The following is a 12,957-nucleotide window of genomic DNA, read 5'->3' on the forward strand; positions in this document are numbered from 1 at the left end:
CAATGTGCCAAAGGTTGTAAATAAATAAACACCTCTCTCACACTGACAGTTCACTCCATGTTTGGTCTAAGTGTAAATCAAACTTACATCAAATGATTGTCTTAATGCCTTTAGAAGTAGTTTGATGAGCCATTCTAGTAGAAATATAATCATTAGCCATGAAGAAGGTACACCCTTCATCTTCTCAAGGTAATACATGTTGTTTTACCAACATCCTCACAACAACCTCTTTCAAAAGTGGCTGCACTAGCTGAGAGCAGCAAATTACACTGGAATCTCCCGGCCTGTGCTAATACAGTGCCACATGAGATGATAATACAACTACAATGACAAGCTTCAAAGACTTGACTTGGATGCTTCTGTCTGCAACTGCGCCCCCCCCCCCCCGCCCAACAAGTTCTTTGCAGAACAGCTCTGTATCGTTTCCTTAATCCATTGCCCCCAGTTATAAATGAAGAAAAATGTCTGTTAGTGGAGGTGAGAAATAGAGTGTGACAACTCCTGTCCATATAATGTGTCTTGGATGAATAGGGCTATGCCAAGTGCATGAAAAATTGTAATGTTTGGGCCTGAAAATATTAAGTCATTTTATTTGACTCCGTTTGTAATCTAAGCTGTGATCACAAAATGACAAATGCACCATTGTACCTTAGGCAGAGGGAATGGTTCAATGTGCCAAAGGTTGTAAATGAATAAACACCTCTCTCACACGGAGTTCACTCCATGTTTGGTGTGTTGTTTTTATACTGTGAATCCATTCTTTTTGTAAACATAATTGCCTATTTCACTAGAAAGGATTTATGTAAAGCCCCTGATACTGGAATATAGAAATGATTGAGCTGAAGATTGTATATGGGAGAAAAACACTAACTATTCCATTCACAGATACACAGGCAAGAATGTTCTTACTAGCAAGGGAAAATATTTGGCTTACCAAAGTCACTAGCACAGTAATTACTGCGCAGCGTTCCAGTTTTTTTACACTTCAGTTGGCATGGGGGTATGGTAGGTTTCACTGCTAAAGAACAAAAAAAACAACTTTCAGTTCGTCAGGCATTGATAATCAGAAACTATTTCTTCTGATGACACAAGTTTAGAATATGTTTATTTTTCAGAAGAAGATAAAATAAACATTATTATGCTGTCATTATTATTGCAACTACAGTTTAAGTCTCAAAGTCAAAATGTCTCCTACTTCAAGGAAAATATAGTAAAAGCTGTGAAAATCAATGTATACACATCTTTGATCAAACATTTCACGTCAAAAACTGTATACACAGTATTCCATGGATTATATAGTAATGATGATTAAGATGAGTAGCTCAAACATTGTAAAACAAAACAATATTACAGATTTTTCACATCCTGCTTAATAACTTAGGGGCTGGATTTTGTGGAGCTTGCTGGTGGACGAAACATTAAGTGAGCTCAGAGAACCCTGGAAGTTGTAAAACAGATCCTGGTTATATTGGTGGAAGGGTAAGCAAGGTGGAAACTCACCGCTTATCAACAAGAGCCTCAAATATTCAAAATAGATCACTTTTGATCAATTTAACACTAGTTCATCAAGATTTATTGCAGCCTCCCCAATTAAATACAACTCGCTTCTTTAACAAGGTTAGGTTATCAATGTTTTTTCAGGAGATCATAAAGACACATTGCTCTGAAATGTCTGGGGTTGATCTACTTGCAAAAGTCTTTAAAGTTTTTAAAATAAATACTTGTACAATGAAAAAGGAGTGGCCAGTTCTCCCAGCTGAGCTTTTCTCTGGTTTGGTCTGGCTGTTAACTGCAAGCGTACAGTTGTTGTAAAGCTGCTGGACCCAAAGAAGCAGGTCCATGTTGATCCTCCCTCTCTCTGACATCTCTCCTATAAGACCCTGTGTTTGATTTTTTTTTTGTGCCAAGGGGTATTTATGGGGATTGTAGCAAGTATTTGGAACAGCATCATTAAGTTGGGGTAATCTGTTGTGTTTTAATATATGTTACATTATTCTCTACTCTGTTCTCTTTCATTTGTGTTTAATTCAGTAATGTTGTAAATAAATTCTGTTTTATTTAAAACTAAGTGGTTTGACCAGCTGCATCAATCCTGGAATATCTACTTTACAACTGTTTTAAATAACTAGCAAGTTAGGGTCTGGGCTAGTTTCTTGTAATGGTTTGGAGGGGTTCCAAGCCTGGTCCATAATAAGCTGACAATCTCCTGTTTTTGGTAAACTCTGAACACTCTGGCAATCTATGCTTAGCTGATTTTATTACTAATATTTCTTTTGACTTGCAGGAGAGCGAGGTACAGGGAACTGCATTGTCTTTTTAGATCCATTCAAACTAAGTAATCTGACACACTGAAGGGTGGTGTCTAAAGTAGGAAGTGGTCAGGCTTATAGTGTGGTTACCAAAAATTAAGGATCAGCACATAGTTTAGGGACAGTGGAGCCAGCCATTAAAGTAGAATCAATTACCAGAGTCCATAAGGAGAGAACACATCAGTGGCTACTTTAAAAGGCAGGAAAAGGGTCATAGAGATGTACAGCATGGAAACAGACCCTTCAGTCCAACTCGTCCATACTGACCAGATATCCCAACCCAATCTAGTCCCACCTGCCAGCACCTGGACCATATCTCTCCAAACCCTTGCTTCCCTCATATACCCATCCAGATGCCTTTTAAAAGTTGCAATTGTACCAGCTTCCACCACTTCCTCTGGCAACTCATTCCATATATTATAACAAAAGCTTCTTCACAAACAGAGTACCTAAAATTGGCCTAATCCATACATACAGCCAGCTGGTTCACAGTTGCACTAGTATCTAGTCACTAATCAAAATTTTGGGAGTTAGTCCCATGGTCTAAACAAAGAAAAGCATACCTAAATTCAAACAAAGAAAAAAAAACATGCTGCATTTGGAAAGAGTGCAAGTCAATAAAACCTACCTAAAACAAGTTTCAAGCCAAAAATAGAAAAAAAAATTAAGTGCAGTGCTAAGACACACAAGGAGTGCATACAAAGTAAATTTTTAAAAATAGGAAAGCACAAAGCAGAGAGGACAGCAGAAACACTGCTGAGGGTACATGCAGAGTGTCCCCATTGCAATTGGATTACTGAAATGTTACTGCATCTCAATTGTGTCTGGATAAAGTAAACAAACAGAAGGATGGATGCCAAATGCCCCACCATGAACTGGAAGTCGGCCAATACCCTATCTCAATTCAAACTCTAAACCAAGAATGCAGCTAAACTTCATAGACCAAGCAGTTCAGAGCTGGTTAAACAGGCCATGAAAATACTAATTGAAGTTCGTTATGAGGGGTAACATAGAGGTATTACCTCAGGCTTATCGAACAGGAGCAGAAAGATCTGCAAATCAATGGAAAATGCTAGATCATCAGCTGCACTTAAGGGTCAACTTTAGAATTCATCACCTGGAATTGATGTCATACCAGCAACAGCCGCAGGTTTCAATGGAACACTTTGTCAATAGATGCCCCCACAAGAGCAGCAATTAAGCTTCTCAGAAAATGTTTGGAGCAGTTAATGGATTTGGCAATTGCTTCAACACTTATCTGTGTCTCAAAAATGTCTTTTTAAAACAAATCAAAGGTCACAGCAATCTCCTCGTGGGTTTGCTCCTGAGCTTGGCCATAAACTGATGCAGACAGCAGGTCATGGAGGGGGTCATTATGTCCGGTTGCCTGCCCCTCTTCCGCAGTTATGTTCGGGTCCAGGTGTCCGTGGAGAAGGAGCCCGTGGTGTTTACCAACACCCTTGAGACTTTCAGGAAGAGGTGAGCACCGCAGGGTGTGGAGTGTTTTATTTCCCCCTCAGACTCTATTTTGATTTAATCCCTGCCCTCCCTTTCACTTTTTTTCACTTAGCATTGCCCTTTGTTGACATCCTCATTATTAATGTTTTGCAGGCTGTGAATAACATGGCATAGTTTTTCAGCTCTTGGGAAGTACTGGACAACGAAGGGTACCCTGTCAGTTGCAGGTTGTGTTTGTCTCCGAAGGAGGTCAATATCATTCCTCTCTGTGGCACATCGGGACTGGTGGTCGATGAGTTGAGGATCGTACCCCGTTCTTATGAGGGCATCCTTGAGTACATAGATTCAAAGAAATGTGCAGCACAGAAACACACCCTTTGGTCCAACTAGTCCATACTGACCAGATATCCCAACCTATTCTAGTCCCATTTGCCAGTACTTCATCCATATCCCTCATGTACCCATACAGATGCCTCTTAAATGTTGCAGTTATACCAGCCTCCACCACTTCCTCTGACAGCTCATTCCATACACGCACCACCCTCTGCATGAAAGAAGTTGCCCCTTATGTCCCTTTTATATCTTTCCCCTCTCACCCTAAACCTATTCCCTAGAGTTCTGGACTCCCCCACCCCAGGGAAAAGACTTTGCCTATTTATCCTATCCATGCCCGTCGTGATTTTATAAACCTCTTATAAATCTCCTCTTACACACAACATATACAGACAGACAAAAACACAGTTATGGGTGAAGGAGAAAAAAAATTTCAGTGGCCCCTGTCCACAGGCTTCATTGAGATAATCACTTGCTTGCCCAAAACTTGCTGTTCCTCGATCTCTTCTCCAGGTTTCTTTTATTTCTTGCATGAGTGACTGGTTCACAAATTATAAAGTCTAATTTATTTGTTAAAAGTAATCAGCAACTGGTGGGGGAAAACTGGCTTTGTTCAGACTTCAGGTATGTTTTAGAGAGAGATACCACCTTCCCTTCCAAAAACTTCTGGCAATATTGTCATAGCCAAGAGCTAATCACATTGTTGTTGGTAAGCAGATGGCCACACAAACCAATCAGCAACCTTTTGCTGGCTGAATCTCACTTTGTAGACATCCCTTAATGCCAGCTCATGTGCAACCTGCCTCTCCCTCATTGGTTGAGTAAAGCAGCAGTGTAAACAGTGCTTTTAGCGAGTGTTTGTAATTTCTTTTAAGAAGACAACTATGCCTTCCACAATCCTTGGTTTTAAAAAGTCATTTTTTAAAATTTCAGTTCAAAATCAAAAATACACAAGAATAAAAGATACAGTCTTAACCAAATTGTTTGAACTCTGCTAACAACTGCTAAATTAACTGCATATAGTTGGTCAGCGACACCTTGCATTGGTATATTAATAATGCAAGGCAACTATTGTAATTTGGCACAGACAAAGCAAACATTTTACCTGGCCGACATAACTGAACCAGCAGTGGCAAGTGTATTACCATGTATAAATTTCAGCAATGCAACTATCCACGAAATGAGGAGAATTGGTTTCTCTCAGAGGGATGAGTCTTTGCAACTTTCTTCATCAAAAGTGGAAGCTGAGCCTTTGAATATATTTAAGGTGGAGATAGATGGATTCTTGATAAAGGTGGGGGGGTCAAAGGTTATTGGGGATAAGCAGGAATGTGGAGTAATCAGACCAGCCATGATCTTATTGAATAGTGGAGCAGATCAAGGGACTGAATGGTGTACTCCAGCTCCTAATCATATAAAATATGAAACTACATTAAATTAAAAAAACACTATTTGCAGCCTGAGGAGGGGAGAAAGTGCAGCCAAGGTGACGGGGAGGTTGGGAAGGTGCAGCCCGGGGGGGGGGGGAAGAGTGGGGGAGGTTCAGCCTAAGGGGGGAAGAGTGGGGGAGGTGCAGACTGAGATGGGGAGGGGGAGTAGGGAAGGTGCAGACTGAGGTGGGGAGGTGGGGGGGGTGGGGGAGTAGGGAATAGGGTTTGTGGCCTACCATGATGCCAAGGGGTCTGAGTACTCCGGCAGTCATTTCCGAGATGTCTTTGATGTAGTGGAGAGTGGCTAGGGTTTCTGGAGGTGTTTTGTCTGCTCGTTTGGGTTTGTTGCTGAGAAATCGGTGGATTGTGTTCATTGGGTACATATTCTTTTTGAATACATTAGATTGTGTATGGATTTTTCCTTGATGGGCATAATTGAGGAAGAAACAAGCTACATTGGAAAACATTGTACAAATTGTGTCTCTTTCATAGTGAAGTAAATCGATACGCAGAAAAGTACTCCAGCAAACATTGTGGCAGCTTCAGCTACGCATGATTATTCCAGGTATGTGACCCAAAATCAACATGCAGCTTGCTGACTGTTTTGCTGAAGCTCGGGGCTTTATTGAATATTTTGTCAGTGAAAGGGCAATGCATATTCTATCTACACTTAGTGTATAACATGTTCCCAAAACACTTAAACACTTTGTTTCCCAATATTGAGGTCTTTGAATGTTTAGGAATAACTTAGCTGGCTACTTACTGGTTGTCACTGCAGCTGTGACCGGGGAAGTTGTTGTGCTGAGAAACTTTTTTGACCGGAATTTGTAATGAGCCAGAAATCCATCAGCGGTGACACTAAGATCCGAAAGAAACTGCACGACAATTTCATTTTCCTGGGACAGAACTGGCCTAGACCACAGCAAAGAAAAAGAGAAGCACAATTAATCGAGTTTGTAACGTAAGGTGACCGGTTAAGCAATAACTTACTATCATGATAACTGCAGAAAGGTTCGAGCCATTCAAAAAAAAACACAGGTGGATTTGGGTCAGGTTAAACTCTGAAAAATCAAGCTAAACCTGTCTCCCACACCCCATCTCCACACATTTTCTGGCTGTATTGAGGCAGGAGGTAGTTGGGTGACTCTCTCATTCTGGAGGGGGTGGGTTAATGCTTTAAATATGGCCATGATTTCCAATCCCATGATAATGATTTAACTCTGGTGACCAGGGTTTAAAGAGCTTCAGGAAGTCCAACAGTTACATTCAAATGAGAACTTGGTTCATTTATGTGCTGTGCGACAAACCCTCATCCTCACCCCAGACGCTGACTTCCCCCTCATTTTTCTTACCCTCTGCCCCACGTGGCCTTTCACACACTACTGTAGTTCTCCAAATGCTTCAGACTTCACCATGGTCAAATTAAAGCTTCCCCCCTTCCCACACTCCCACCCTATGATTAGCTTCAAAGGCTCCCATTTCCTCCACTCCGAACAAGCATCGGAACCCAAAACTTCCCTCAGCCCAGGACCCCAAGCCCTTCAATTGCACCAGAAGACAACTCTAATTGCGACACAGAAAACCATACTCCAATCTATATGAAGGGACTTGTTCAAATTCCTGAGTGCCATGCATGATTCCCTGGCCAAAACAATAGATAGATATCCTGATGATGGACCCCTGACAGTTCTTTCTTCCTTTAGATATTTGAATTACTTTCCTCCTCTCTCTTAATGATCAGAGCCAGGATCAGGGGCTCACCTTGTGCACAGTTCTAGACATGAACACACGAGCTTCTCGATTAGTGGTGCTGGCAGAGCACAGCAATTCAGGCATCCGAGCACTGTACTGTTAGAAAATCTATCAATTGTCATCTCTCTAGACATAAGTTTTCTTCACACTTCCAATATAATTCAGTCATAACAAAACAGTATCAATAAGAAGATAATGCACATGTCAGACTGTCAGGTGACAGGTTTGGAGCTTTAGTTACCCACTGAAGGGTAAGTGATATAAAAGAGCAAGAGAGTTGAAGACAAGTCATGATTTACTATGCATAAAACATTCTAGGGTTCTTAGGGATCAGATCTGAAATTTTAATTTATTCACTCTGTGAACATTGCTGGCATTGTCAGTATTTATTTTCCATCCCATGTTGCCCTTGAGAAGGTTGTGGTCAGCTGCCTTCTTGAATCACAGCATGCCCACACAAAATAGGTAAACCCACAATGTCCTTTGGGAGCGCCAGTGAAAGAATGGGCAATATATTTCCATGTCAGGATAGTGAGTGGCTTGGAAATGAATTTGCAGGTAGTGGTGTTCTTATGTATCTTCTGGCCCTATCCTTTTAGATGGCAGAAGTCACGGATTTGGAAGATGCTGAGGGTCTTTCTTTGCATCAGTGGTAGAAGAATCAAATACTTAATGTCTTAAACAAGTGCCAATCAAGTGGACTAGACAGTGTTGAGTTTCTTAAGTGTTGTTAGAACAACACTCACCCAGGCAAATGGAGAAATACTCCAACTTGTGCCACGTAGATGAAGGGGAGTCAAGAGGCAAGTTACTCAATACAATTTTTCTTGGCCTGATCTGCTCTTGTAAGCACTGTACTTGTATTGCTTATCCAGTTCAGTTTATTTTCAATGATAACCCCAGGACATTGATGGGGGGGGGGGGGAATTCAGTGATAGTAACACCATCTAATAGCAAAGGATATTGTTGCAGATACCCATTACCTGGCACTTGTTTAGCAGGAATATTGCTTTCCACTGTTCAACCCAAGCCTGGATACTGTTCAGGTTTTATTGTATTTAGACTTGGACTCCTTCAGCATTGGAGTCATCACAAATGGTATTGAACATTTTGCAACTGAGTGAACATGCCAACTTCTAACCTTATGAAGAAGGAAAGGTCATTGATGAAGCAGCTAAAGACAGCTGGGCCAAGGACACTACCGTGAGGAACTCCTGCAGGTATGTCCTAGGACTGTGATGCTGAGCCTCCAATAACCACAACTATCTTCCCCCAATTTCCATTGCCAGAGCTTTTGAAGATATGCTTAGTAAAATTCTGCCCTGATGGGAAGGACAGTAACCCTCACTTCCCCTAGTGAGCTTTCATTCACGTGTCGACAAAAGCTGTAATGAGGTCATGAGCCATGTGGAAACACAATGTGGTGAAACACAAACAGAACATTAATGAAAAGGTTATTGCCACCTGATTCTATTGTTGATAACCCTTTGATGGGGTGGTAATTGGATGTGTGGATTTTGCCCTGCTTTATATGGTCAAAATATAACGGAGCAATTTTTCACATTATTGGGTTAGATGTCAGCATTAAGAATGCATCAGAATAGGTTAACTAGGTGCATGGCTTCTTTTGGAGCATAAATCTTCAGTACCATTGCTGAAATGCTGTCAGGACCCAGGGGTTAAAGCCTTTGCAGTATCCATTGTACTCAGCTATTTCTTGAAAGAATATGATTTTAAAAATCACTTGCCCTACTGATAGGTTTGCATTCCCAAATCTTGCAGAAGTGGGGTCAAGCAAGTGATGAGTCAACAGGAAGGGGCAATGTGGTTACATGACAGCAGCTGGAGAGATCTGGACCGAGGTTCTGAGAATATTAGCCTTGCCCTCTGAATTACAAGTCCAGAGATATTACCACGATACCACCATCTCATCTGGATTGTTCTCTTTCGAGAAGTGGAGACAAGATTTGAGAAAAATGTTTAAAATGATGAAGAATCCAAAAGTAGATAGGAAGAAACTGTTCCCTTTGTTGGAGGAGTACAAGTCTAGAGACCACAGATTTAACATGAATGAAATTTTAAAAAATCAAAGGTAAAATGTTTAGATTTGGAATTGACTGCAGAAGAGTGTGGTGGAGGAAGATTTAAAAGGGAATTGGATAAAGATATAAAACTTGAAGTGTTATGGGAAAAGAACAGGGGAGTGGGACAGGCTAAATTGATCTTTGGAGAGAACTGATACAGACCATATGCCTGCTTCTGTGCCACAGCATTCTATGATTCTATGACAAAGTAAACACTAATACGTGCAAAACTAATGTAAGATCACTTACGCTGGAGGACTGTCGCCGCAGTATTTTCCAATTCGTTTTGCTTCATCATTTTCACCACCATTAAATACAGAAACATAATCATATCGACAGTAGCTATCTCTTTCAACATCAAACTTCTCGAACTTTAACTCAATTATCTGTTAAAGATGGAAAGTAATGAATATCAAATTTTGATTACCGGTTCTGCACACAGTCAACTGCAGTGTCAGTATTTTTATATGGAGATCTTCATTGCTTACTGAACTCAAACTTGCAACATTATCTCGTTCATTATTTATTCAGACAATGCATTATTAACTTTCAATAGAATGCAAGTCATTGATATGCAAACACCCGTTACCCCTAATACAATTCACTGTGAACTAGTATTATTAATCAACAGACATCTTGCAAAAAGATACATAATGCCAACAGTGATTTAGATAATGAAATTGTCCTGACTCTGCATCAAAGTTAGTTTTCAAAAGTGAACATGTTAAAACTTATCTAACATTTGTGGACTCCAGCGTTTTTTTTGCCCCAACATTCCCTTTAAGGGTCATTGGTTAAGCCACCACATAATTGAGAAAATTATCTTGTTACTCAGACTGTGGTAAAGATATGGCAGTAAGTGCCAGGAAAGCAAAGATTAAGTTCAGTTGATAGGTCGTTGACCTAAAACGACAACTGTTTCTCTTTTCCATAGATGTTCCCTGATTGTAGAGTGATTCCAGCATCCATGGTATTCTCTTTTTGTGTAATCAGAATGTACGTGATGCAATGATCACAATCAAGCTACACAATGAGCGAGCAAGATACTTGTAAAACTGCATGATATTGATTACAAAAGGGCACATTGAGACAATAAATGTCTGTCTACTCTTTTAAACTGAAAGCAAGGCTCTCTCCACACTGTCACCATCAAGTGCTCCAAAGACAGATTCAGCACAGTACACAGTAAAGCTCTCAACGTCTCCCTACTCTTTGGGCATGCTTCCTTTCTGCAGAACTCCATGTGTCATAGTGCTGATACAAACTCCCTACTACTACTATTCTGTTGGAATTCATCATTTTAAGGCTTTGAGATAAAACCTAATTGGAACATAGAACATTTCAGCGAAGTACAGGCCCTTTGGCCCTTGATGTTGCGCCGACCTGTCATACCAATCTGAAGCCCATCTAACCTACACTATTCCATGTACGTTGATATGCTTGTCTAATGACGACTTAAATGTACTTAAATTTGGCGAATCGACTACCGTTGCAGGCAAAGCATTCCATACTCTTACTACTCTCTGAGTAAAGAAACTACTTCTGACATCTGTCCTATACCTATCACCCCTCAATTTAAAGCTATGCCCCCTCGTGCTCACCGTCACCATACTTGGAAAAAGACTCTCCCTGTCCACCCTATCTAACCCTCTGATTATCTTATATGTCTCTATTAAGTCATCTCTCAACCTTCTTCTCTCTAACAAAAACAGCCTCAAGTCCTTGTAAGACCTTCCCTCCATACCAGGCAACATCCTAGTAAACCTCCTCTGCACCCTTTCCAAAGCTTCCACATCCTTCTTATAATGCGGTGACCAGAACTGTACACAATACTCCAAGTGTGGCCGTACCAGAGCTTTGTACAGCTGCAGCATAACCTCATGGTTCCGGAACTCGATCCCTCTATTAATATAAGCTAAAACACTGTATGCCTTCTTAACAACCCTGTCAACCTGGATGACAACTTTCAAGGATCTGTGTACATGGACACCAAGATCTCTCTGCTCATCTAATCTTACCATTAGCCCAGTACTTTGCATTCTGGTTACTCTGACCAAAAAGTGAATCACCTCACACTTGTCCGCATTAAACTCCATTTGCCACCTCTCAGCCCAACTCTGCAGCTTATCTATGTCTCTCTGTAACCTACAACATCCTTCGTCACTATCCATAACTCCACCGACTTTAGTGTTGTCTGCAAATTTACTAACCCACCCTTCTACGCCCCTCATCCAGGTCGTTTATAAAAATGACTAACAGCAGTGGACCCAACACCGACCCTTGCGGTACATCACTAGTAACAGGACTCCAGGATGAACGTTTCCCATCAACCAACACCCTCTATCTTCTTTCAGCAAGCCAATTACTGATCTAAACTGATATATCTCCCACAATCCCATTCCTCCACATTTTGTAGAATAGCCTACTGTGGGGAACCTTATCGAACACCTTGCTGAAATCCATATACACCACATCAACCGGTTTACTCTCATCTATCTGTTTTGTCACCTTCTCAAAGAACTCAATAAGGTTTGTGAGGCACAACCTCCCCTTCACAAAACCGTGCTGACTATCCCTAATCAAATTATTCTTTTCTAGATGATTATAAATCCTATCTCTTATAACCTTTCCAACACTTTACCAACAACTGAAGTAAGGCTCCCTGGTCTATAATTACCAGGGTTGTCTCTACTCCCCTTCTTAAACAGGGGAACCACATTTGCTATCCTCCAGTCTTCTGGCACTATTCCTGTAGACAATGACGATTTAAAGATCAATGCCAAAGGCTCGGAAATCTCCTCCCTGGCTTCCCAGAGGATCCTAGGATAAATTCCATCCGGCCCAGGGGACTTATCTATTTTCACACTCTGCAGGATTTCTAATACCTCTTCCTTGTGAACCTCAATCCCACCTTGTCTAGTAGCCCGTATCTCAGTATTCTCCTTGACAACATTGTCATTTTCTAGAGTGAATACTGTCGAAAAATATTCAGTGCTTCCCCTATCTCCTCTGACTCCACACATAACTTCCCACTACTATCCTTGATTGGCCCTAATCTTACTCTCGTCATTCTTTTATTCCTTAAATACCCATAGAAAGCTTTAGGATTTACCCTGATCCTATCCGCCAATAACTTCTCATATCTCCTCCTGGCTTTTCTGAGCTCTTTATTTAGGTCTTTCCTGGTGACCTTGTAACCCTCAAGCATCCTAACTGAGCCTTCACATCTCATCCTAACACAAGCCTTTTTCTTCCTCTTGACCAGAGATTCCACTTCCTTCATAAACCACGGCTCCCACGCTCTACAGCTTCCTCCCTGCCTGACAGGTACATACTTATCTAGGGCATACAGGAGCTTTTCCTTGAATAAGCTCCACATTTCTGATGTGCCCATCCCCTAATTGAAAAGGAACACAAAGGAAGACACAGAAAATGAAACTAAGATAGGCCAATTGCGCCAATCAGGCCCTCCATTCTGTTCTACAAGTCAATTAGTAAACAGCTGATTTTCCATTTCAATGTCATTTGCCCACAATATTACTGGATGGTTTTAATATCTATAAATATATCAATCTCTGCTTGGCAATCTCT

General features: G+C 41.0%; 1 protein-coding gene across 1 annotated transcript in view; it reads right to left on the reverse strand.

The window, feature by feature from the left end:
- pcolce2b (procollagen C-endopeptidase enhancer 2b) overlaps window positions 1-12,957 on the reverse strand; it is a 48,339-nt gene that overhangs the window by 5,492 nt on the left and 29,890 nt on the right. Inside the window, exons 5-7 of the mRNA XM_043702772.2 lie at window positions 9,616-9,752; window positions 6,294-6,442; window positions 935-1,018 (exon numbers count right to left, since the gene is read on the reverse strand). Coding sequence (XP_043558707.1) covers window positions 935-1,018; window positions 6,294-6,442; window positions 9,616-9,752 — 370 coding nt within the window. The remainder of the gene's footprint in view (window positions 1-934; window positions 1,019-6,293; window positions 6,443-9,615; window positions 9,753-12,957) is intronic.

Source organism: Chiloscyllium plagiosum, unplaced genomic scaffold (genome assembly GCF_037043375.1).
Source record: "Chiloscyllium plagiosum isolate Xiang-an unplaced genomic scaffold, Cpla_swu_hap1 HiC_scaffold_13, whole genome shotgun sequence".
Classification (NCBI taxonomy): Eukaryota; Metazoa; Chordata; class Chondrichthyes; order Orectolobiformes; family Hemiscylliidae; genus Chiloscyllium; species Chiloscyllium plagiosum.